Source organism: Apus apus, chromosome Z (assembly GCF_020740795.1).
Source record: "Apus apus isolate bApuApu2 chromosome Z, bApuApu2.pri.cur, whole genome shotgun sequence".
Lineage (NCBI taxonomy): Eukaryota > Metazoa > Chordata > Aves > Apodiformes > Apodidae > Apus > Apus apus.
In genome coordinates this window covers 20,448,579-20,476,215 of record NC_067312.1, presented here as the reverse complement: position 1 = coordinate 20,476,215, position 27,637 = coordinate 20,448,579, and the positions used below count along the sequence as shown (strand labels likewise).

The 27,637-nt window shown below is 39.6% G+C and overlaps 1 protein-coding gene across 13 annotated transcripts in view; it reads left to right on the top strand.

Annotated features, from left to right (window-relative positions):
* PDE4D (phosphodiesterase 4D) overlaps positions 1–27,637 on the top strand; it is a 550,182-nt gene that overhangs the window by 493,172 nt on the left and 29,373 nt on the right. For all 13 annotated transcript variants that reach the window (XM_051642406.1, XM_051642404.1, XM_051642405.1 and 10 more), the window contains one exon: positions 9,531–9,643. In XM_051642406.1, the coding sequence (XP_051498366.1) occupies positions 9,531–9,643 (113 nt within the window). The remainder of the gene's footprint in view (positions 1–9,530; positions 9,644–27,637) is intronic.

The following is a 27,637-nucleotide window of genomic DNA, read 5'->3' as shown; positions in this document are numbered from 1 at the left end:
CAAGACAGAAAATACTTTTAATTGTTCCTGAATAAATAGCTGCATATATATATCTCAGAGATTTTATGGTGTAGCAGGATCAACTTCATAGTAAAGATGCTAACTTTCATTGTGTCAGCTTGTGAGAGGTAACTATTTTTCTGTTGAATAAACAGAGCAACAAGCATAGTTGTTTTCAAGTTGAAGTCTTGAGAACTGAGGAGCACTACAGGTCTTACTTTATATTTATTTTTGAGTTTTTAGGGAAGTAACACTATTGAAAGCCCTAGGCAGATGTCCTCTCTCAGGTTCTCATCACATAGGTTACTACAGGCTGCTAAAATTACTGCCTAATTGTGTTTTACAGTGAAATAATTTCTGTGTGTGCTTCATAATATGCTCCAGACATAATTGAGTAATTTAGCTCAGATCAGCAATTTAAATATCTTGAGCTGTCTTAGTTCATCTTGTTTCAAGGTTATTAGCCTTCTGAAACCTTTTCTGTTGGTAATGTGGTGACATTAGTAATTTATAGCAAGGAGATTTTGTTGGCCAGATTCAGGCTGAGACAGAAGAGAGCATTTATCCATGGTCCATGTTTGAGCACCAGATAATTTGATACAGGTTTTGGAAGGACAATGTCCTCAGATTCATAAAAATGTTTATCACACATGATTGAGGTCTATGAAAGTATGGCTAGCATGGAAAAAAACTAGTTGTATATATGAAAACATGTATGTATCTATATACAAACACCTACATATAAATACAAAAATGATAAGGAACTGATGAACAAAAACTACAAACTACAAGAATACCAAGAAAAGTATAATAAGCGCAGCTTTGTGACAACCTGTTTAGCAATGACTGATGTCGCTTACCCTTGAGAGCTATCTGCTGTGCTGCACCCTTTTGCTGCTGTTTTAAAAACTTCTTTTTTTCCTAGCAAGAATTAAAGAAAATAAGTGGTAGAAAAGCTTCCTGTGACCTGACCACGATGTCACAGAAAACTTTCCATAACATGAGAAGTAGCTAAATAGATTCTGGGTAAAAAAAACCCAAAACCCAAACAAAACCAACCAAAAAGAACACAAAACCCAATGAAGAAGACAGTGCTGATTTACCTTAGCACAGTGTCACTTGCTTTATCAAACTACACACATAGATCTAGTTAATTTTAAGTTAGCTAAAACACTATGAGGAAGCCACCAGTACTTTTGAAACTGATTCTAACTGATGTCTAAGCAAACTTTGCCAAGCAGAATAAAACCATTTTATCAGAAGTTTTGAACCTGGTGGTTCTCAAAGGAAATGTAAAGTCGTGCTGGGTCACACTGAGACAGTGAGTTCAGGAACATGGAGCAGGAGAAAGTTCTTCTAAATCAGGAGTTGGTGCCCTTTCCTCTAAATCAACTCTAAGCTGTAATAGTAGGCAGTCACATGTCTGGCAGTAAAATATAATAATATTTTCATCAAGATAGGAAGCTGGTGTTTCTAGACATGTCTGGCTTGCCTGGAAAAACGTTCATAGTGAAACTTCTCTTGTAGTTTCAGGTAGGTTGTATGACCTATGGAGCATTCTGTTATCAGTTGTGCAGTGCACTTGTACCAATCTTTAAATGCCATGCAGCTACTCTTATGTGTCAGTTTTGAGCAAAATGAGTGTAATGTAAATGGATATAATTTAGATATGGTTTGTTAGTCCAGTCTTAGCTAACGCCAGGCTTGCTTTAGTAAATGTTGATAAAATTTCTTATGTAAATGTAAAAATTAGAAATTATTCTCTAAATTGCTAATGGAAATAATATTTGTAATTATTGCCAAACTACTTACCTGTTTAGAGAGGGTTCTTAGTAGAAGGTGGAACAGAGTAAAAAATTCTAGACTACACGTGAAGTAGGAAAAAACTTTTTTTTTTCCTGAACAGAGGAGATTTCCTTTCATTTAACCCTTCCTGCTGGCAGAAAACCTACAGATTACTTTTACCAGATTTCCTCGGCCTGGACAACTGATTACTCTCTTACTGCAATGCCTGTATGTTCCTCCTGCCTTTATATTGATACCTTGAGTTGCAGAACCTTAACGGTTTTGCACTTAGCTCTGTGGAATTCTGCTCGGGTTTGTATCCTAGAACAGACAGTGCAGTTCTTGTCTGAATCACTGGGACAGAGCTATAGAATCCAGCTATACAGGTTTGTGTTCAAAGAGGAAAGAAGTTACCCATAGTGAAATGTAGTTACTTTTGTTTCTTTTGGTATCTTCCAGTGTTTCCTTTTAAACCCATGTAGATGAGAAAGTCTTGTAGAAATTATATTTTGAAATTGGAACAGCTGTAGCTCACTTTGTAAAGATAACCTTAAAAGATTACTAACAAACCTCAGCTTTCAGGAAACGAAATTAAAAATAAGGGAAGATAACCTGTTGACATGTTGAGATCTTCTCTTTGCATGGATGAGTGTCCTACTATTAAGCACAATGATTAAGCTTTTAATGATTAATTCAGTCACAAAGTATAGATCTTTATTCCACAGTGCTCTTTCTTGCTGGTTGGAAATTAAATATTTGAGAACCAAGGTTTTGATTCTTTGCTGTGCCAAGTTCTCTTTTCTAGCACTGATGAGGCATCATTACTGAGCTTGTTAAGTCTCCTTCATTCTCAGGTCAAATTTGCACATGAACCTGAAGTAGCATGATGAAACCCATAGCAATTGCCTCTGTTCAGATCCCAGACCAACTGCCAAGTGATGGTGATTATCTTCAGGGTCTCAGAAATCTTAGTTTTATTTTTCACTAGAAAATAATAAGGTTCAAAACCCTCTGTGGAAGTGTACCAGTATCACTACAGTTGTAGTGTGCATTTCAGCATCTCCTCTTGGAGCCCCTCTGCTTTGTATAAATAAGTAAAGAGTTCAATCACAGAGATACTGATTGTTTGCAGTGCTAAGAGAGGAGTTCCTTTTTGTTAATATTCATACCAGAAGAACTTGAAGAGAAAAAAAATCAACAGATCCACTCAAAAATAGTCAACAACCCTGGATTCAGGACACTCACACAGGATGTGGGAAACTAGTGCAAAAATTTGAACTCTCTCTGTTCCAGGACAGTTGCATAATAAGCTATTTTAGGGTAAGATTTTCTCTTCTCGAATTTCAGGAGGGGAAAAGAAACAAAAAACCAAAACCAACAAAAACCCAAAACAACAAAACAAATAAAACCCAACCACCCAAGCAAAAAAACCTCAAGAAACAAATAACAACAAAACCCCCAAAAACGACACCCAACTTTGAACCAGTTTGATGTTGAATCTCAAAAGCTTTCTCGGGGGGAAAAGAGTTTTCCATCAATTCTAATTTGGACCTGCACCTATGGGAGGAAAAAAGAACATGTGGACAATCTTTCTCAAAGAAACAAAAAAAAGCTCCAGAATGAGGTGGATTGATCATTACTGTAATGGATCTCACCTTTTTGTTCTTACTCTACTTTTGATCTTGTGTTTCATCTACCTAAACATCAAGGTCAGGTCATCAGTTACTTTGAGAGAGTGTGGCACGACGTAAATCAATGCTGAGCATTTGGCACACAGCCTCTAAAAGAAAATATGAGGGGGAAAAGACCTTCTGTGGGTTTTAGGGAAATGAGCTGTTAATGAAAATTTTGAAAGAGCTGAAATTTACTATGAGGGAAAGACTGACACGGTGTTTGTTGAATTGTGAACTTGATGCATGGAGGAGCAGGTTGAGCTGTCTTGTGGTTTTGCTGGATGACATTTGTCCGTTGCCTACCTGTTGTCCAAAACAAACCTCCCAGCTTGGCCTTTTCACAGCCACAGAAACAATGATCGATACTTACAATGTCAGCTCGAGGGTTAGAAGCCTCTGGGATGTTTCCTGAGGCAATATGACACCAAAGTGTAGCAGAAATAATGACTGACTCACTGTCCACAGGATGAAATGGTATGATTAATACAGTTCATTCAATTTAAACTGCAGGTTTCTAATCTATGTTATAAACCTAATAATAGTTAGGTGATCTGATTTCCAAAGGAGTATTTATGTTCCTCTGCAAAATCCAAAAATCAAACCTGTGGAAACAAGATTATCTTAAAACCAGGGTTGAAAGTAAGTGAGATTTCACTTAAAAAATATGGGAGAAGACCCACTGTTTTGTTGAATTTGCACCATGTATTATTTAATGATATCTAATCCTGAATGGGGGTCTTATGTCTGCTATAATAAAATTTGAATATATTAATAGGCAATGACACTAAAATTAAAGAGATCATAAAAGTGATTATTATAACAGTAAAAGTTCTGTTACAATTGTCTTATTAAAATTCAACTAAGTTTATCCACCTCTTTAGTCTTATAATTTGTAGGCAGAAAGAGTATTCCCTTCTTCAGCTGTGACAGAGATGAGCGTATAATTTAATAGGTGGGGTTCTGATCGAGTGAGGGTTGAATTCATCACATAAACACTGCAAATAATCCATCAAGAGTTTCCATTCAGACAGAAACTTCACATTTTTCTCTTATCTTCAGTAGGGCATGGGAGTCCAGTGACTGGTAGCCCAAATGCTGATTCAGATATCAGTTGACCTGAGAGAGAAACAGAAACAAAATAAATATTGAAGCTAAAAGCAATGTTTATTGTCTGCTTGTATTTTTGGTGTTGGGAAGAGTGCAAAAGTGTAGCCCATTTGTGCCATGCAAACACAACACAGCTAATTCAATGTGAAAGGAAGAACAGTTTCATAAAAGGCAAGGAGGAAAATTCATTCCTGCTACTGCCCTTTCTGCTGCTTCCAGGAATAAAGATGAATGCATTTGTGTGTTCTGGTGTTTCTTCTTTTACTTTGTTGGAAAGAGAGCATGCTTCTTGCTGCACAGCTGTGCCAGGACTGAGAGGTTCCCTCTCTCCTGCAGTCACCAGGGCCCTGAGATAAAGCCTGACTCCAGCTGCTCTCTATTGCCATCAGTTCATCTAATTTATCTTACCAATATCTTCCAAATCTGATTCAAGTTAAAATTACCACCAGAAACACTTGGGACATTTTTAGAGTGCTTTCTGGTGTGTAATACTAACAGCCACTGATTAACTTTTAAAATCATTGACGGCAGTTAGCTCAGCTGATAGTAAGGTAGTGATTTGTGAAATTTATTGAATATAAATGTATAAAATGTGTAAAAATGGGTAACATTATAGAGGAGCCTATTAACACTGAGCACACATTCCTTGTTAGACCTTAGAGGATCTAGATGGAGAAAAGCTAATATGAATGCCTTAACTCTTGGAAAGCTTTCATTCAACTTTCCTGTTTTATCAGACACCAGGAGTTATATAGAGGTTTCTTTGGCAAACACCATCTGAAACTTTCTAAAATTGAGAATGTATAATTTTTTAGTATAGTATGAACTCGGGCTGCACAATTGGATGTCATGAAGTTCAGAAGTCAAATCAACCAAGAGACACAAATGCTTAGGGAAACAGAGTAAGTTGTCAGTCACTTCAGTATATAGACTGTCATTAAAGGCTTCAAGTCTGAACACCCTCATTTACAGAAAACTTTCTTCATTTGAACCTCAGAGGATTTTTTTTAAATGCTGTAACAGCAAGAGAAACTGAAACTCTTGGTCCACCAATTCTCTTGCTCCAAACTTCAAGCTTACACTGGGTAGAAGAGCAAAAAAGTCAGTCAGAAAATTCACGAAGTTGCCTCTCTACATCATGCCATTGCTCGGCCATGACAAATCAAAACCCTTGGTGTGTTCACTTGCTGATCACCTCTTTTACAGCTGTTCTGCATCACTCAGACAATCTCAACCTCATGGACAACAATGAAGAACCTGTACTTACCTTTTCCTTCTGCTATGCTGAAATTCATTAAGTACTGCACATGTTAGTACAAATACGTTTAAACACTAGCAGAAAAGTCTAGTATTTCTTCTTGTTCTCTGGAAATAGTAGGACACCACAGATGAAAATCATGATGAAGAGTTAATTGAAGTGGACACTGTTCCTAATTACTGCCATATAGTAGTTTAAAATTTTGAACAGAAATACTTCCTAGCTAAGGGTAGGAGCACAACTACAGCTATCTAAGATATGTTAGGAGCTGTGCTAAGAATTAAGTCTTCTATAGAAATAAAGAGTAGAACCTCCTTTTTACAAAAATAGTCATGCAGTACCAATTACTATGACTGAGCTTTTTCTTTCTGCTAGTCTTTAATTTGTTTTTTTCTATGTACTCTACTGAAAGCTACATTTGGTGGAATTGTTTGTAGTAATCTGTGAACTGTTGAGAGAACATATGCCATCACTTCCTTTTTTTCTAAAAGCATATAACAAGCAAATTGTTAAAGCAACTGATGTTAAATTGTATTTCTATCTCTCATTAAAGCCTAATGAGATATAAAAAGAACCTTTGAAATTTAAAAAAAAATTTTCATTTTCATAGGTTAATCTGTTTTAGGACTTCATCATCATGGAGGGCAAGGGGGAGGGGTAAGAGGGGCTGGGAAGGGAGGCTTGATCATGTGCCTATACAAGAAAAACCCTAAAACAGATTAGTGGATCTGTCCTGGCTGAGAATAAATAGCAGGGTGCTACCTTAGAGGTAACACAGAGGTCAGAAACAGTCAACAGAGGCTGTCAAAGCTGCATGGCTGATAATTATTTTTTTTTATTATTCTTAGTTTAGTGGTTACAGGGTGTTATACTTGAAAAGCTGTTAGCCTCGACAACATTTTCCACTACATTGTGTAACAACAAAAGTGTGGGCCAGATTTAGAGCTTCAGTACTGTTTAGAAGAAAGCTTTCCCGTGGTTGTTCTGCTGTTCAGTACTGCAGGAACAAAGCAGGCATACTCGTTTGATGGGTACTTTGTCACCAGTTAGAAACCCTTTTATTTCCATTTAAGCTATCAGGGCTGGGTTGACCGCCCTTTGATCTGAGAACTGACAGGAGGTACTGAGTCCACCAAGGCTTTAGCCTAGTAGGGGCCATCAGAAGTTACGCAGTCTGAGTAGTCAGTCGGGTTCCCACGGCAGCCACAGACTCTTGAAGTGTGAGAGTCAGAAATAAGATGTCATGAAAAACATCCTAAGAGTGTTATCAGTGATGGATTCTGGTATCTAATGTGCTTTGTGATGTGCTGGGAAGGCAGGTAATAGATGAAGATTCCTGAATGTAAAGTGCTGTTGGTAATGTATATTACTGCTACATGAATAACAAAAAAACAATATTTCAAATAAACAACAAACTGAATGTTTTATTACTTATACCTAAACAAGGTATCTTTCAAGTTTATTTCATTGTTATCACACTTCTCGGAAAAATCTTGCCCTCTTACTCTTTTAAATATTAGAAGGGGTGATGTCTCCTTGTGAACAAAAATGTTCTTCCCAGTATCTGATTTTCAAGAACTACTGGGGAGCAGGCTTCTGGCTGGCAAAAAAATCTTTTTACTTTGATTCACTATGTATATTATCCTCAACGAAATCATTGTATAAGGTCATCAGATAACTATGTATACCTTAACCACATCTCTACATCACCAAAAGCATTTAATACACAACACTTACAAACATATTATAAACAAAGTTATTTCTCATTCCACTACTGGTCTTGATAAATCTACACTGACAGGTCAGTAAACCAGTCATGTTCAAGAACTGCTGAACTGTGATGTCTGCTGTGTTGGAAAACGTCACAGGTTCTCTTTTGATGGAAAAACAGGCTGGAAAATCCTAACTCTATGTGCCAGGGGAATTTTTGGATCAGATAGCATTTATAGTAAGTGTGACACATCTGAAAGACAGTGTTTACAACTCAATGAGGATGTTTTTTGTAGAGTATCGGTTAGTATTGTGCTTGAGGAAGTGGCAGGTTAATCACAATACAGTCAGGCACTGCAAACTTTTCTTTAAATGGTTCTGCCGGTTAATCTCAATCCAAAATCCTTCTCATGCCTTTTATTTCCAGAGGTGAATGGACATTGTTCAAAATTGTGGAGTGTTTCTGCAGTAGGCAGAAGTATGCAAAGTTTAACTGCTGTGAAGGAACCCAAAGTTTTTGAGCATGTGCTTTGAAATGTAAAAAGATACAAATCTACAATCCTAGACGTTGAACAGTAATACTGTTTGGCATTAGACCGTGCTGCAGTGTTTTATGTAAAAAGGTGTTTCAGTTGATTCGCCTGCCTGATTATTTTCCTTGCCTGACATTTTGAAAATAAGGTTAATTTGATGTGAAACAAGGTAGATGTTTTAGATGGCAGTAACAAACCCACTAAACAAACATTTCTCTACCTTGGCGTTCTGTTTGCATGTAGCAATCCAGAAGGATGCATGCCAGGAGTTTCAAAACTTGGTGTTTTGGATACATAGCTTGCAAGATAGCACGCCTGGGCTAAAGCTTGCTCAGCTCTGAGTTTAGTGTGGGGAAGAATTTTCCCCTTCTGATCTACACCAGAACAAAAATAACCAGGCTTTGTAGGTGAGGATTGCTACCTGGATATGGGACTATTTTTTCTGAAATGATTTGCATACCAATAGATCTCCTGCTGTTCGAGAGTTATTGAAGGAGGCGATACCTTCCTCTTGTAATGAAAACTTCTGCAGGTTTTAAAGAGAGTTAGTTCCAAAGCGACATACAGCAATTTGGGCTAAACCGTGCCTTTCCACACAGGTATTAGGTCTGTTCTCCATACTGTTTTATTGAATCCAGGTCCTAAACTTTAATCAGACTTTTATTTATATTTATTTTTCTTTGTCTGTTTGTTTCTGTTTACAGCCAGCATGTGATACTTTATGCGCGTACACAAACAGTGAGAATTTTGAGTTAGAGCAAACACTACTGCAGTTACTTGAACACTGCTTTTAACAGCTGGTGCTTCGGAGCACTCACATGCTTTTATACCTTCCCCACACCTTATGAACGTTAACCAATTAATTCTCATGGCATCCCTGTGGGTAGGTAAGAAAATAGGGCACTGAGGTGGATACCTGAGGCGGGTCAGGCTCCGCGCCGGGTTTTGCGGGGCTCCCACCCCCTCCTGCGGCGGCAGTGTGTGTGAAACCCGCGGGGAGGGGGCGGCGGGTCCCGGCCCGCAGCCCTGCCGCTGCCGGAGCTGCCAAAACAGGAAGCGCGGTATCCGCAGCCGGTGGCCGCGCTGATTCATCCCTGCCCGAGACGCCCGGTGGAGGACGGGCCAGGCTCCCGCCGCCGCGGGGCTGCTGCGTGCCCGCGGAGCCCGGCGCGGCCGGCTGCGGGGCGGCGCTGCAACCGGCCGCGGCCCCGGGGCGGGCCGGAGCCAGGCGGGCGGCGAGCCCGGCCGGTAGAAAGTTTACGCCGGTGCCGCTGCTCGCCGCTCCCCTGGCTCTGAAAAGGAGCGCGGCCCCGCGGAGGGGAAGAGCCGCTGCCCGGGCTGGCAATATGAGGGAGCAGCACTCATGCGTGGGCACTGGGCAGTGGAGGATGGATCCGCTGGAGCTCGCAGTTAGCCCTGTGAAACGCTTGCGAACTAAGTGCACCTTTCCCTGTCTCTTCGCAGAGGAGGCCTACCAAAAACTAGCTAGCGAGACCCTGGAGGAGCTGGACTGGTGCCTGGATCAGCTGGAGACCCTACAGACCAGGCACTCCGTCAGTGAAATGGCCTCGAACAAGGTAGGAGCCCGGCGTCCCGGCTCTTCCCAGCGCGGGGGCGGGCGCGGGGGTCGCCGCGGGTCGGGACGAGTGGGACCGCAGCTGCAGCCGAGGAGGCTCCCCCGGACACGCAGCCCCGGGTAGGCTGGGCTGGGTTCGCTGGGGAGCCCGCCCCGGGCTGAGAAACCAGCCGCGGGACCTGAGTGCTGTTACGCGCCCGTGGGTGCTGGAAAGGCTTTAGTTGTGGTTTACAGGCAGCTTTCTTAAATTTCAGGGTAAGCTGTCGAAGTGGTGCAGGTCTTGGAAGGCTGCGCTGTTTCGCGCTGTGTATGAATCTAATAACAGAAAGAGACTGGTTTTGGCTGCTGGCGATAACCCGTTCAGTTGCTCTTTTCGCAGCATCCCGTTCTGAACTAGGGGTCTCTTCTAGAAAACGCTGTGAAATGTACCATGAAAAGGTGATAAAAGGTAGTTCTTGATCCCAGGGGAAACGCAGGCGCAATTTTGTTTGTAAACAGTAAAGGTAACAGCTCTCGTAACGCGATTTGCTGTGAAAGATCACGCTCAGGACGGAGGTGCCGTCACAACAGATCCCTTGATCCTGAGGCGTGTTCTTGAGAGACAGCCTGCCCGCCCTTCCATCCCTGAGGATGCGTGAGCCAGGGACTCTGTGCTGGTAACTGCGCCGCGTGTGTTTGTTTTGCAGTTTGAAGTATGCTTCCACGTACTCAATTCAAAAGTACACTTCCTTTCGTGATTTTGGTTTGCAGACAATATATAGCTACATTTCTGGCGTTAACTTTTAAAATCGAATTAATAATCCAACTGTCTTGCTTCGGAATTTATTTTTATACTTGTGTTCAACTGATAATCAGAGTGTTTAATAATTTCTCATGTACAATGAGAGAGAAATAGTTTTAATTAATAGTCTGGTTCTGCCTTTTTTGTGTCTGCAGAAGCAGCTGATTATCTGTATTTTAGCAACTTCTTACACTTCAATTGCAATTTTTTTACAATTGGAAAATAATGTGGGTTTGACTCTGCTTATGCCACTATAAATTCTGCTGTCTTGCTTTGACTGCCCTTACCACATATCTGCTGTTTCATATTGACTGTTTTTAAGTCCATGTTCAGCTTGGCCTGCGTGTGAAATGTGAGGTTTTTGCACTCTCGTGCACTTTATTCTCATAACATAATAACTCTTGTGCTTTTCTTGTCTATAGAGATTTCTACCAGCAATTACATTTCAGTTTTATCTGCCTGGCATTGCCCTATTCTCAGAATTGTGTTTTTGGTGTTTACTGCCAGTTGAAAGACCTCCTAATTCAGGGCATATTGTGTACAGGAAACTTGAAGTCAAGAGTTTCTGAGTCTGTTTTAGCAATATTTTAATCTAGTAGCTTGTTTTCAAAGGGAATAAGACCAACGTGTAGGACCTGATCTTTCTTTGTAACAAGTTTGAACACCTATCAGTTCCTTGACTTGTGATGTCTGTGTATCCACTCTTTCACAAGACCCTGGACTTTCTTCAAGTATTTATTTATTACCTCCTTGAAACTAATAGGATATGGAGTATGTTTTATGAACAATGAGGGCAATTTGTTTTTAGAATGAGGTAAAACTACTTTCAAATCAATAAATCTTAAGTTTTGCCTGATATATTCAGATTTTTCCTTAAGAGGATCAGTTTTTAAAATAAAACATAACTTTGCATCTTTAGATAAACACAAAGGTGCTAGATCTCATACTATGTTTTGTTTGTATTTGTTTGAACTAGTTAAAGAATTGTTTGTCATGCATTCCAAGGTAAATATTATTCAGTTCACATTGAATGTGTTTATTCAAATGAAAAAGAAAATGTGATTCAGAAGTAAGATCATGCAGTCAAGGAATCAATGTGGTGTACACAGTAAGACTAGTTGTCATAGGTAATCTGAAAGTCCTTAAGAATGATGCCAAGCTTTACATCAAAACTGTCACTTTTTTATATTGCAGTTATGTATTGCCTTAGTCTTCTTGATGTATAAAATGCGGATTTATGTGTCTAAAGCACTTTATTTCACTACTGTTCATGTTGCAGTATTTAGGAAGAGCCTAGTATTTTAATATTGGGAAGGAATAGCTTCTGTTTGGTTTTGTAGGTAATACTTCATTCTTAAGGTAAACTGTTCATCCCTTTTTGGGATGAATCTGAAACCCTTGTATACAAAGCTGTGACAGCTTTTCATGTTTGGTTTGTTGGTTTTTTTTTTTTAAGAAATAATAATTTTTAAAATATAGTACCATTAAATGTCATGTAAACAATATTGAATATAAACTAGTAAACCCATATAATAATGTGAGAAAATCTAGTTCCAGATTATTTTGATTTTAGGTTTATTAACAGCTTGTTCTAAAGAATAATTTTACTGCTAATTATTAAAATATATCTCACACTTATGCCACACCTTCCTTTTGTAATATGACTGAAAACTGTGATACCTGTGAGGCATACAGGAAAATTATACTATTTTACTTTGCAGAGAAATGGAAACAGAGAAGCCTTACTCAAGGCTGAGGACACAGGTTTCTCTATAGCCATGACTATTCAAGAGTGCCCACTTATGTGTCCAAAGAGCAAGTTGTGTAAAATCAGCTGAAAAAAACGGGAAGAGGACTGTTGTTGGTACAGAAAATGGTTTCTTGCCCTCTTTCCCTTTCTCTGGGTTTCTTTAAGAACTATCCTGCAAGATTGATTTTTGTGGGGTTTTTTGTGTTTTGTTTTTTTTTTTTTTCCCAGACTCTCAGTTGCTTCCCTTATTTATTCCTCCTGTGCCCCCAGTTTCTTTGTCTATAACAGCATTTTCATCAATGTTATTTTTCCTCATTTATGTGAACATACGTAAGATATAAAAGATGGCATAGGAACTGAGCTCTTCACAAGGTAAGAGCTTTTGCCTGTCATGCAAAGGCTGCCATAGTAAACAGGGAAAAAAAAAAAAAAATCCAAGAAGGAAACATTGGGTGCTCTGAATGCCAGAAGTAGGCCAAGGAGTGATACTTATCTCCAGTCCCTCTCTGTGCAGTGAGTTGGCAGTCTAAAGGGTTGATTGCGTCTGTGTGGAATCCCCTTACCGTGGTAATGACTGGCGTTAGTATATCCAAATCCAAGGGTATTTGTTTTGTTTAGATGCCTCTTGGGCTCAGTTAGCAGTAGTCTATGACGTGCCAGCTCACAGCTTTGGATGACTAAAAGTGGGATGACGCAGGTAGATGAAAAGATCCTTCTTCTCCCTACTTAAACTTGCTTGAAGCAGGAGGTGTGGTGTGCTCTCCACAGCCTCTGTATGAGCCCAGCGTGTGGTGGCAGTAAGCGTAACACCAAAAACTTTGCAAACATGCTCTAGGTTGGCTCTGTAGGAAACCAGCCATGAAGTTTGGCTGACAAAGTTACATTAGGATGACTGTAATATCCAGATGATATCCATTTCCCAGCCATCCCTGGGATAAGCAGATTTCCCAGAGTCTGGAAGCATTGCACATGAAGTAACTGGAGGCTGTGATGCACTCATAGGCCTAGTGCATAAATAAATCTGACTTTGAAAGGACATAGTATTTAAAGGTATGGTCAATTGTCATTATGTTGTTATGAATCTTAGAGTACTTGGTGGTTTGTTAAATTACCAGCTTCTACAACAGGAGACTAAGAAGAGAACCCTATCTTCTTTTTAAAAGCAGAGCAACTTTCTCATCCTCTTGAAAATAATCTCTCTCAAAATCTTAAAAGGCTCTGAAACTAGAAAACAAATAATAAGCACCTTAAATTTGGAAAATCAACTAAAATGTCTTTCATTTTTGGAGACCTGTTTCTGATTTTTCTGTAACATATACTGTTAATATTGGCTAGTCTCAGTGGACTCTGCTTCTGTTATTATGTTTTTCTGTGTGTTGCTTATTTAAACAGAAATAAATTGATTTTAGGGAACAGTTTACCAATTTGTGTCACAAAAGGTAGGATCCCAAGGCATAATTAGGTGGCCATGCTGAACTCTTCTGATTTCCAGATATATTAACCTATATAAATTTCTGGTAAACTGAATTGTGAATAATTTCTCTCTTGAAAAACAGTTTTCATGTGGGTACCAGCTTGCTGATTGTGATTTCTAACTTTAGACATACGTATGCTTTGATACACTGGTACAAGCAGATGATCTAAAACTTTTCAGGTTGCAGAGTGATGTTTTTAAATTTCCTCTTTAAAAAAAAAAAAATGAATACTTCCCTCTTCTTTTTCTTCCAAATAAGAATAAAGCAAAAATTAATAGATTTTAAGTTATTTGAGAGAGGAACTATCTTGTTCCAGTATGCAGTATCTAGATCACATCCCCAATTTTGGAGCTGAGAGTTACTCTGTGGAAAACAATAAATAAGTGAAGAATGCCATATTAAACATGTAGCAACTACTTTCTGCTAGACAGCATTATTTGTAGTTCAATCAAACGTGAATGAATACTTAAGATGAAACTGTTGCTTTTGCTTGTCTGAGTATCTGAGTTTAGACGTGGAAAAAGTTTCCATTTGTATTGCTTCTGTTTCACTTTTAAGTTTACAGCAGACGACTGGATTTTTGCAGGATTCACTGATAACTGATAATGAAGAACAACTTGGAAAAGGTCATAAGGTCATTCACTGAGTACTTCTTTCCTTCTATAAACTGTGAATGCCTTTTCTCCAAGAAGCCTTTGAGTTATCAAAGCTAAGATTTCAGTTTCATGCAGTTTGACCATGTTAACTATGAAACTACTTTTAAAGTAGAAACTATCTTACAGTTGTCCAGCTTGTATACCAGTGTGTGCAAATGCTCAAGATCAAAGCAGAAGTCTATTTACAGTTACTAGTGCTAGTTACTATTGAAAACTTTTGAGATTTTTTGAGTGCTTCAAAGATGCCCAAAGCATCAGTGCCATCCATCACCTAACTTCTAAACCCTGCACTAATTTAACACCCAGTGCAGAGGTTAGTGGGATTTTGGTTTGTTTATGATCCTGTACTTGTCAGCTGTTACATACACATAAAGAATCATCTTAACAATATTAATTGCAAAAAAAAAACCAAAACAAAACAAACCCAAACAAACAAACAAAACCACAACAACAAAAAAAAAAAACACAACAAAAAAACACCTGTTAACATTTAATGTAAACTTACGCTTGAAGGAAAAAAAAAGACAAGTGGAAATCTGTTCAGTTACTTTTCTTTCATATTCCTTCCTGAAGTCCCCTGGCAACTTGAGCTGTTTTACAATCACGTTTTCCCTTTCCACCTTTACAGCACTGAAAGGCTCAGAGAGGCAACAGGGAACTGACTAACATAATACCTAAGGAAGAGTGAGGCTAAAGTCATTACTTGATTCAAATAATGGACTACATAAAGATTTCCTGACATGCTTCAAAGAGAAGCTGGGTTTTTCACAGGAGCAGGGTAGAGCCCTCCTACCCGCTTTCCTGTGTGACCCTTGCTGGCACAAGAGCAGTGAGGCTAGAAGGTGCCTCCTGCCTCTTGGCAACTCTTCACAGGCTCTGGTTGCTGGATGGAGGAGTGGCATCATGTTCCTGCAGGATGAGAGTAGTGGCATCACGTTCCTGCAGGCTGAGAGCAGCTTTCTGGGTTTCCCCCATGGCCAGAATTTATGGAGCTGACAACAGGCTCCAACTCCTGGTTTAGTCCATTCATATGTTTCATCTTTGTCTTATTCTGTCAAAACGCTTAAATGCTGTGGTGTGGGTAATTTTGTAGAAGCCTGAATGGTCTGAGTCTAGACTTCATGAATATGGCTCATGTCACTGTCGTAGTTTTTTATTAACAGTTTTTAGCATTGGATTTTTGGTGTTGACTTTGAAGACAGGTTCGTCATGCAATTAGGAGCTTGTCTTCAGAAATTACATTTCATATGTAGGACCTTTTTAAAAAATATTTTTGCAGGAATTTTTCCAAACATGGAAGTTCAGGCAGACTAAATTTGTATCCTCTTCTGTCGCAGCTGCCTATTAATGACCTGTTTCCAATTAAAGCACAGGATAACGTCGTCATATCCATTTAAGAGGATTTAAACATCAGTCATTCTCTTGAGTTGCGGCTATTGCACATGAAAAATAAATGCTGGAAACCTAACAGTAGAAAAGGAATTTGTTGTTGTCATGACTAAATTATTGGATCAGGCAGCATCTTTGTTTTGATTCTTAGATTTAAAGAGTTTGGATATCCAGATTAAAAACTAGACAGGGTTTGTTGTGTGACAGTCTTCTTGCATAATGTCTGGCAGTGCCATTCTGCTTGGCTGGCTGACATTATAGTTTAATTGGTTCTTATGTTCTCAGATCTTTCTAGGAAAATCCAAGGATTTGATTAGCTGGTTAGAATGCTGCTTCTGGTGAAGATTAAAATTAAGGGGCAGTTGTTAGTAAGAAAAAGCTTGTTGAGTGCAACATCAGGAAATTTTTGCACATTGACAGATTAAAAGGATACTAATAAAGTGGCAAACCTGAATTTGGTTTAATGTGTATTTGTGTAGGTTCTCTAATTTTGTTGTTCTCCATTACAAGATAAAAGAGGACTGTGAAGGTAAGGAAGGACTACATTCACATGCACGGTTCTTCCTTTCAATGCATTGAAGCCATCCTAAAGGGATTGACCCCTGGTCAGTATTACAGTTCACTGTGCAGAACCTCACTTGGTCCCATGTAATGCTACTCGTGCTTCTGGAGAGCAGCAGACTTGCCTTCTGGTAACCATGGTGGTGTGTGGTGTATATGTAACAAGGAGACAGCACTTTACTGGCTTTATTGCAAAAGGATGTGCTGCAGTGAGATAACTGGTGAAACTTGCTCTCATGGAGATTGCTTGCACCAGCACCTCCTTATCACTTATGGACACTTCCATTTTCTCAGAAATGACTGGATGGATTAGTGACACCAGTTAGGCAGTGGCTGAATTTTTTCTGTGCAAACATGTGCTGCTTCCACAGTAGCTGTAGGGTTGGTGTCAATTGAGCAAAAACCTTGAAATGCCCATTCTTCTGAAGTGATGCTAAGTGCGGGCTGCAGTGGTATGATAGAACTGTAGGTTTGTTGCTGACAAAGAAGCAAATGTGGGGGGTGAGGCTCAAGGCATTTGAGTTGTGAGCAACCCCTTCTTCTTGTGTGGGTACATGGTGGTAAACGTTTGCCTCTGAACCATGATGTGCAGGCTTTTGTGATTTGGAAACACCTTAATTGAGACGGTGGGTGAGCTTCTTCTGCTGTTCATCAGTGCTCTTCTCAAACAAAGGTATGTCACACACGTTACCCTGTCCTGCTCCGGTGGAAAGGAGCCTAGACCCGTAATGGCCGATACAAAGAACACCGGCATTTAAAAGCTCCAAAACAAGTTAGGAACACTTTGTCTCACACATTCAATCTGTAGTTTAAATTGATTGATTTCTGCATCTCTCATTCACTGCTTTTTAAAAAAGCCCTGGATGTGAGAGCTACATAAAACGAGTGATGCCTCTCTGAGGGTTGCTATGATTTAACAGTTTTCAGCTTTATAGCTGCTTCTATAGCTCATTCTTTGGCTCCTGAAGAAACTGGCAGATGAAGTTGCAAAGCCACTGACCATCATATCTGAAAAGTCTTGGCAGTCTGGTGAAGTTCCTACTGACTGGAAAAGGGGAAACATAACCCCCATTTTCAAAAAGGGGAAAAAAGGAAAACCTTGGGAACTACAGGCCAGTCAGTCTCACCTCTGTGCCCAGCAAGATCTGGAGCAGATCCTCCTGAAGGCTCTGCTAAGGCCTGTGGAAAGTAAAGGGGTAATTGGTGACAGCCAACACAGCTTTATCAAGGGCAAATCCTGCCTGACTAATTTGGTGGCCTTTTATGATGGCATCACAGCATCTGTAGACAAAGATAGAGCTACTGACATCATCAACCTGGTCCTGGGCAAAGCCTTCAACACTGTCCCACGTGACATCCTGGTTTTGAAACTAGAATGATACAGGTTTGATGGATGGACCACGGTTGTGTAAGGAACTGGCTGGATGGTCACACTCAGAGTTGTGATCAGTGGCTCAATGTCCAGATGGAGACCTGTGATGAGTGATGTTCCTCAAGAGTCAGTAATGGAACCAGTGCTTTTTAACATCTTTGTCAGTAGGATTGGACAGTGGGATTGAGTACATTCTCAGAAAGTTTGCCAATGACAGCAGCCTGGGTGGTGTGGTCAACACACTGGAGAGAAAGGACACAATCCAGAGGGACCTTGGTTGGAGCTAGGTGATCTTTAAGGTCCCTTCCAATATGAACCATTCTTTGATTCTAGGATTGCATAGCTTTCCAGACACTGATAACTTTATTTTTTTTTTCCATAAATAAAAGCAAATGGCCCACACCAGCATACAAACAGCACTTTTAGCAGCCTCTTTAATTATAGGAAATGTCAAAGTATGAAAGATTCTTTCCTTTTAGCATGATGGCACAGAATAATATAGAAAAAAATGTTATGAAGTAAATACCTAGAACTTGATGTGGGAAAATTACTTTAAACTACCTTAATAGATGATTTGAATATTAAGAACTTTTTCCAGCAGTTGTATTATTTGAAGTTAAAAGGCAAATATCAGTGTCTTTTTGTAGCATTTACAGAATTTTTTTATTTTTTTTTTTTTCCCAAAGGTTTTACTTGGAAAGTGCTTCATGTACATGACTACTTCATAACTTCCTGCTTAATAATAAAGGTGGAATTCATGGCTACCACAAGGCATGTTAAATATCTAAATACTTGTGTCTTCCATGACAGCTTTTAGAGCCAAGAACTCCTGCATTGTATTCATAGTAACATGCTGCTGTAGTCAAGGTTAGACTGTAAGATATGAAGAAATTCACAGAGCAGTGACTGTTGGTTTTGGTGGTTTTTAATATTTTTAATAATTTTTGTTTCCAATAAGAGGCAGCTTCTGCTATTATATAATAACTTTTGGTACAATAAATGTAGTGTTAGCTGGAATATCTGTTCCGCCTCTCCCTCAAAGAAACTGCACTAAGAAACTGTTCTTCTGTCTTGGTTTCATTAGTAGGGATTTTGGTATAATCTGTGCAAACTTCCCATGTTTAGGAAACTTACCACAGAATTAAGTGTATTATGGTTACATATGTCCTGTTCTGATTTTTTTTAATTTTTTATTTTTTTTTAAGTAAAACGTACCTCATTGGAAATTGATTCCAATTCTTGTTAACTTGCAGCCAGTCCCCCATGTGGCTGCCAAGTGGAATATAGACACTCTAAGGCCTGATGGACAGTGATACAACTCATCCTGCCTTGGAACCATGCCAGCAGGGTGGTGGCTAGCACCTGCCCATTGAGCTGGGATTCACCTCTGAGCAGCTCCACTGCAGCTTCCCTGGAGCTGCCCTGCTCTGTGTCTGGTGGTGGAGCCATGCTGCAATAAGGACTGTTGCTTCATCTCCATCTCTACTCAAGGGAGACACTGGGAAAGTTTTGTCTGTCTTTGGCTCTCTTTACCTGCTCCAGGTGCATCATCTGCCATAAATCACAAGCAGCAGAGCAACTTGCAATCAAATTGATGTGCAGGGTCTGTTTATGAGGTTATCTACAAATAAAATTTGAAGAGCTTGCTACTGCTATTGAGTTGCTACTCACTAATATATGATCAGCTAATGAAACTGAGCTGATTGAATACTTCTGTAAGGTTCCAGCTAAACTCTCTGCTCAGAACTGCTATGGGAAAGGCTGCTAGTTTATGCATTTTTTGCTGTTTGTTTTATTTGGGGAGGGAAAGCAAACAGGCAAAAGAAAGTTAAACTGGAAGTGGAACTTGCAGTTACATTTGATTTGATCTTGATCTTTTGTTATGGATAAGAACTACTGGAGCTACAATTACAGAGTTGGAGTCATTGGGGTCGGAAGGGACCACTGAAGATCATCTAGTCCAACACCCCTGTTAGAGCAGGGTAATACACAATTAATGTACATATGTAGTTTTGCATAGTAATGGTTTATCTTTTCTGGTAAATTATAGTTTCTAATTTTTACCAAAAAATATGGAAGTAGCTTATGGATCTATTTAAGACAGACCAGAATTTAAAACACATAACATCAGTATCTGAGATAGCTTTTCCCCTGTGAAACAACAGATCTTTAAGCTCCACTTTTTCATCTACTTGTACTGCAAGTAATGTTTAAAAGAAATTGCTTTGGCTGTGCTGCAGTGATATACTATGACATTCATAGTATAGTCACTCCATTTACAGGTCGGAAGTATTTCTGTTTCATGGGTTGGGGTGGAGCAGTTAAGATGCATTTAGTGGTAGTCCAGGTCTGGAAACATACTTCAGAGTATCTTGCTGCAGCTTTCATTAATTCAGCCATACTATCTAGTTAGTGTTTGCATGTCCCAGCTTGGTGGCAGGACTCCCTGCACTCCCCACTGCATACATTCACAAGGAAGTTAGGCTTTCAGCTAGAAAGACACTCCTTAAGAGGCTTCCTGAACATCAGAATGCAATCCACTCTCATCAACACTAGATGCTGGCAAAATGTTAATGAGGCAGCAATTATTTTCATGTGCAAAAGTCCAAGCTAGTTTTCAAGCTCCTACATCATTCTCCCTCACCAAATTAAAATGTGTTAATGTTGGCTTTTGCCTGCCTGTGTTCATAGGTACCCTATACTGACCCATGGCATATATATATATTTTTTTTTTTTCCCTGAAGTTTGTCTTTCTGAATAAATTTACCATCTAGTTTTTAATCCAGGTCTCTATTAAAACAGCTGGACCTTACAGGAAATGTAAATGGTTAACAGCAACCTTGTAACCATTCTGCTACACCAGTGGTATTCCCCAGATACATAAGGCTAGGAGTATTTTCATTGACAACCTCATACTGCCAGCTGAGACACTAACATTTTCATTTTTTGAAATTCAGGATGAACAGTTGAGAGATGTCTTTTCAAATGGCCAAGAGCTAAATCACTATCAATACTTAAGTTTTATTTACCATAAATGAAATTTTAAGAGGAGGACCAAGTAGATAGGTAGAATTTTTTCATCTTTTAGTTTTACACTGATACCATTCAGTAGATTCAAGAAGACAACACTGCACCAGTTGGTAGTGAAAAACTTATTTTAGCTGCAGAGACTAGAAATAAAGGTACCAAAGTAATTTTTTTTTTCTTAGTCTTTTTCAAGGCATTGGTGTGTATAGCACACTGTAAAATGTAAACTGAAAGGTACCTCACCCTAAAGGTTTTTTACATGTAGAAATGATCATTTTCATAATATGTCAGCCACCCCTTGGAGCTTCAAAGGATGGTCTCCATTTTTTAAAAGTGGGGATATGATTCATATACGCTCACTAGCACAAGGAAGTACTTGTTAGTTTTCAGACCTGCGCTGAATAAAACCAAAAATGAATAAACACGCAACATGAAATTTTGGCTGTGCTTCTAAGCAGTCTTTCTACAAATTTGTTCCTGAACACACTGGAAAAGTAGTGCAACTCCAACAGTAGTAAGCAGAAGACACAACAGGGGTTAGTGTATGAAAAAGCAATAGCAAGGTAGCGCTGTTTCCTTAACAGAGTAAGAAAGAGTTTGAGGAGCATAAACAACTGAAAAGTAAGCTGCCAAGTAGAGGTAGTGAACTCGAGCATCTTTGTGCATGTTTTAATGAAAAATGGGCAAGACAGACTAGAAAATAGACTTTTTATGCACACCGTGTGTTGAGAAGTTGTCGTATTTTCTGCTCTTGAATCTGCGATACTTTATTTGGGCTATAATAAATAATGACAGATACAAGCATATTTGAATTTATTTTTTTGTTTAAGATTTGATTACTTCATTTTTGAGAAAAAAGTTTTGCGGTGTATTTCTGCACTTGATTTTGAAGGATAATGATTGAGCTCTAAGCTTTACTATTGCTGGGTTTGCAAGTGGTTGGATTTCTTGAGTATATCAGTAATATTGTGGATCTTAGACTATTGTTGGTAAGCTTTATTGCCACAAATGTGGCATTGGTGATTTGTTTCCTACTTTATGGTAGGTAAGCCCTGGTACATTAGAAGTGATGCATGGGTAGTGTGTTACCATACCTTTGGTTTTGGCCATGTTTTCCTCATGCACAAAGGCACCTCTTGTACAAGTACATATGAAATATACAAAATGTCTTCAGTTTAGTAGCTGAAAGAATGAAACAAGCTATAAAATATCAGAGTTATATTTTTACATGAATGATAAGCAGGTTTGTAAAGTTGTTTTTTTTTTTACTTGTGTTATGTGAATTATAATGTTCAATGCTTCAGTGTTCAATAGCAGCATCTCAGAACCAGGAGGAAAGACAGGTTCTTGACACCTTGAAAAATGCTATGTTTAATTTGCTTTCTGAAGATGTGGTTTCCAAGGAATTCTCCCTCCTTAGCCTAGGCTCACTGGTTTTCAGCTGTTGGTGCCACTGAAAACTAGAGTTAAAAGGGCTTCTTCAGCCAAACCCGGACGGATTATTTGCATACCATTTAAGGTGTCTGGAAGCAGCCCTTGTGTGTGGTGTTTCAGGGAGCATGCTCAGATTCCTCAGCATCTCCGTCCTCTGCTGTGTGCTGATCACCTCGGTGGCAGCTGCCAGCTCCTGCCACCGCTGCTGAGAATGCTCTCTGTGTTGATGCAGGCACCACAATAGGAAGCACCTAGGCCTGCCATAAACAGGTCTGGAAAAAAGTGCAAGCCTGATGGATGGTGTGGCCATAGCAACAAGCAGAGATGAGGGTGCCATTTTGGAGTAAATGCAAGCTAGTGGGGCTCAACAAGAATCCAGAAAGTATCTTTGCTTGGATTTACAATGCTGCTCTGTGTGTGTACGTCAGAGGTTTTCTAAAACATATACTGCTTGCAAGAAGACAGCTTACAAAAAGCAATATTAGAAATTAAGCTTGTAAGGGTGTCTTTAAATGAAATTATTTTTCACTTGCAATGGAAACTTTAGCTGGAAAATGTATAAGCACATTTACTTCTGGGAAATATTAATGTGATTAATTATTTGACAAATCATAGAATATCTCTTTGGATACAAAAACTTTGAAGCCCAGAGCCCAGATTTCTCAATAAAATGACTGGTTTTTTTCTTGTACTATGAAGAATGGCCAAAGCTTTGTATGTCTGAATACTGGACACAGGTAAGATTGCATTTCATAATTTGGTAATTAGTTGCTTTTTCCTCTTAGCATCAGTAAAAACAAGTATGTACATTTTCTAGCTGGGACAGATTTTCTGCAGCTCTTTTTGGTTGTTGTTGAAAAGGTTTCAGAGGCTTTATTACAGGAGAGCTCTTAAAGCTGTCACTGTGAGGATGATGGAGGTGGTTGATAGTTAGCCAGTGCTTGACACTTGTAGCACAGCAGAGCTTTCAGTACATCCCTGCTATCAGAACTTGATTTTTAAAATGGAATGACTAAATTTTAAATACAAGAAGATAAAGTTACCTGGAAAACTTCTGCAGAAACAAATCTTTGCTTTTGGGGGCTAAAATTAAGTAATGAGTTTTCTTAAGTAAAGCCATATGACTGACTTAAGTGGAGGGAGGATAAGAGGGCAGGTTTTGGTCTTGCATTTTGTTCATCCCACCATTTCAATAGTATGGCTAAGTGTGAAACTGTGCCTTAATTGTTCTTGAGGGAGGGGTCATCTGGGGTTTGTTTTTGGTTGTGGTTTTTGTTGGGTTTTTTTTGTTCCTTCTACAGTGTTTTGGCTATTGTAAAACAGCACACTCTACACAAATCTATCTGTTCCCTAATCTGTCTTTTCACCCTGCATCCTGCTCAGCAATGGTCTGTTACCTCTTCCACTGCACGTAGCATTGTTGAATGGTGAAGAGTCACGTTGACCTGCGCTGTGTCTGCTGGGTGGCTTGCTCGTGGTTCATAACTGGCAGCACTGGAAGTTATAAGATCCATTTGACTTCTGCCTTTTGGCTATCCAGTCAAAAGGGGACTCCAAGGAGTATGTCTGCAGTCTCGGATGAGTAGCTCAGCTTTGCTGTTGGAAAATTTTCTAATCAAGACCTGGGACATTATGTGTTGATACTGTTATTTTAATACAAAGTGATTAATGCAGCTGTACACCAAACAACAGGCAAAGCAAAAGTGCTAGTCAGGAAAAGTATGACTTGTGATTACAGTGGATTGGACAATATTGGGAATTTGTATTCCCTGACACATGTTGAGAAAACAGTCTGAAAACCAGCATCTCATTTAAAAAACAGGAATATGCTTTCCACATGTGGCATTAAATTAAGCAGTAATGATTAGAATAGGCCTATCAGTCTTGTGAACTGGGTGTGAAAATTAACTTCAATATTCACTGAAGTTATCAAATGTTACATCCTAGCTAATTTTTAATGGAATTTGCCTTAAACAAGACTCAAATTCCCTAGTTAGCTGTACAGTCAAATAAAGATGAACTACACTTGTTACACCCTTTCATTTGTGTTCTCTGGAGATGGAGCAAAAGTATGGCATTGTAGAAACCTGGAAGTGGTACTAGAGCATTCACTTGCCTGAAGCATTTGAACAGTTTGTTCAGGTTCAGCTAGAGCTTGATCTAATGTCTCCTGAATCTAGTGAGAGTCTCTAAATTTACTTCATCAGGCTGTGGATGGAGTGCATAACTGATTTTATTTAACATCATTGCCTCTTTGATGATGAGTTAGTAGAATCAGCTGTTAAACAGGGGTTTTGGAAGACTGGAGGAAGTTTAATTTGTTCAGACTGTGACCCTTTTTAACATTTTTGTCCTACTCATGGCAAAAATGGGCTTATGCATGTGTGTGAGCCCTCACGTAAAGGGATAGAGTGAAGTTTTTCTGCATGGGCCGAGGTTTCTCCAGCATTACATGTGCTGCTTAGAACCTTTCTAGCTGCTCCAAGCATTGTATGTAAATGGATAAATGGGAAAAAAGCAGTCAACTTTTCAATTTATTTATTTATTTTTACTGATGAAAAAGCAAGTCAAAGATTAAGGCAATGCTCTATCTATGTAGAATATATTATGTTTTATTTTAAGACTTTTTTTTGAATTAGGGATTATTGTTATAGAGGCTTAGAAGTATATATTTTAAAGGACTGAAATGTGGAACATCCTTGGTTTCTTGATAAGACACATAGTATATAATAAAATGGTAGATTCATTTTGGTTGGAAAAGACCTTGAAGATCATCAAGTCCAGCTGTTAACCCAGCACTGTCAGCTCCACTATAAACCATGTCCCTGAGCACCACACCTACACATCTTTTAAATCCCTCCAGGGATGGTGACTCCACCACTACCCTGGGCAGCCTGTTCCAGGGCCTGACAGCAAGGGTTAGTAGATGGTCATTTACTTGAATAATATCTGTGTATTTTGTAACCATCTTGCAACTTCATCAGAGGACACACCCCAATCTAATGATATATTTTCCTTTAGTTAGTGAAACCTAATCAGTTTTCAATATGTGATGATATTTGCATGATTTTCAGTCTGCCTCTAGTGTCTAATTTTGCATGAATGACAGGATTTGTTAGTTTAGTGTTCAGAAAAGAAAATAAGTGATTGTGGGTTATCATTCATTAAACAATCTATACTATTTATTCTTCTAGAAGAGTTAGGATAAAAATGTTCTCTGTGTTTGAACAATCAGTTGTGGATAATGCAAAGGTAGTGTAGAAAAAAGTGGAAGAATTACTGAAAAGATAGCTCTCACCTGAAAGTCAGCTCTACAAAGTTAATGAGAAATTAATACATTTATACTTTTATGTGTTGTGTGACTTGAGATAATCTTGGTGCTTTGCTTTGTTTTATAACAAGAAGAGAAATTCACCCAGGTGAGAGTGCTCCTACAAAATCCTCTTAGCTGTTGTGATAAGACCATTGAAGACCAGTAGGAGTAGAAGTTGTGCTTCAGCAGCTCCCCGTACCTACCTTAGATAAAACTTAGTGCAAAACCCATCATGTTTGGGAGGGCTCCTGGCTATAACTCACAGGCTCTGAGCCAGTGACACAAGCACCAGTTCCAGTTTGGGAGGTGCATGAGCCCCATAGCATGAGAGTGCTTCTGGGTTAATGCTGGGTTAATGTCTCACAACAGTCCACGATGTGGGGTGGGAAAGAACAAAATGTTCATGGGACAGAGTGATGCTGAAGGTCTGTACTCATGGCAGAACCAGCCATCCAGCTGTATCTCCTGATCCTCAGTTGCAGTTCCTGAGGCTTTTGGTTTCCAAGAATTTGCTCCTAAGCAAGTCTGATCCTTTGTACATTCCTTCCTGTCTATGTTATGAAAGAGGATCTACGTGGAAACTCCAGTAGCTAGAGATGAAAGATGCTAACAGTCCAGTTCTTCAGCTGCCTCTCAGCTGTTGGCTGCTGCCCAGCTGAGACTGGGCTGTGACAGTCCGAGCACTTGGAAGCCCTGCTCCAGTGCAAAGTTAAACAGGGTTGCCAGACCCAAAGGAACCTGTCTGCATTGGCATGGGACAGCGAGGAGTATTCTCTGTCAGGCATGAATGAGCCACTTGTCCTTTCCAGCACCCAGCCCATGCCTCCCCAGCATGGCCTGGTCTGAACCTTCCAAACCCAAGCCAGGCATGCAGACATCCATGGCTGGAGAACCCTGCACCAGCTGACGGGGCAGAGCGATGGTTGTGTGTGATCCAGAGGCAGCAGCTGCAGCACACCATGTGAGAGGTCAGTGCTCAGGTCCTGTGTGTAGAATAAGAAGCAAATTTCTGCTATCGATGAGTGAGGACACATGAATATACCGTGAGCCTCCTAATGCAAATACTGAGACATCTTGTGAGGGAGGTTTAAATCAGAGAAGTAGTAAGTATACAATTCAGGAAACTACAGAGTGGCTTTTGGCCTGGTTTTGTTATCTTCTCTCCTCACTCCTGTGTACTGGTAAACCCAGATCACAGTAGAGCTGATGGTGGGACTGGAAACCACTTTGGTTTCATGCTTGTTTGTTTTCAGTTTGAGCTGGAGGCATTTGGGTGAAGCACTCACTTGGACAGAAAAAGAAGCAATGCATTTTGGTGTGTTTCCCTGTATGCATGAGACAAGGGTGTAAAATCATAGAATCACAGAATGGGAGAAGTTGGAAGGGACCTCTGAAGATCATATAGGCCAACTCCTTTGCAAAAGCAAGATCATCTAGGGCAAGTCACATAGAAATGTGTTCAGTCGGGTCTTGATAGTCCCTAGAGAAGAACACTTCAAAACCTCTCTGGGCAGCCTGTTCCAGTGCTATGCCACCCTTACAGTAAAGAAGTTTTTCCTTATGTTGAAGTAGAACTTCCTGTGTTCCAGGTCGTGTCCATTGCTCATCATCCTATCACGAGGCACCACTGAAAAGAGACTGGCCCCTTCTCCTTTGACACCCACCCTTCAGATATTTGTCAACATTAATAAGATCCCCTCTCAGTCTTCTCCAAACTGAACAGCCCCAGGTCTCTCAGCCTTTCCTCATAAGACAGGTGTTCTAGTCCCTTAATCATCCTTGTAGCCAGCCCACAGTTGGACTCTCTCAAGTAAATCCCTGTCCCTCTTGAATTGGAGAGCCCAGAACTGGATACAATACTCTAGATGCAGTCTCACTAGGGCAGAGCAGATGGGGAGGAAGGACAAGATTGCTCATTTCTTCTGTTCTGGGTGGGTGCATCTTCATTTTATGTAAATCTACATAGACTTACGAATAATTTAATGGAAGGTATGAAAGACACACTGGAATGAATATTATTTGGTGAATAGCCCTTGCTGAATCTTTTTCTTGAAAGAACGGTGTCACTATTAGATGCATTTCAGTTAGAAATACAACAGCCATAGTTTAATAAGAACAAGAGCCTGAAACAAAATTGAACAAAACAACTTGCAGTCTGCTTTCAAATGTTGGTATCTACTCTGGGTGATTTACAAGCACTTGCTAAGGCCTTTTTATATCAGAGCTGTAGTAAGCTC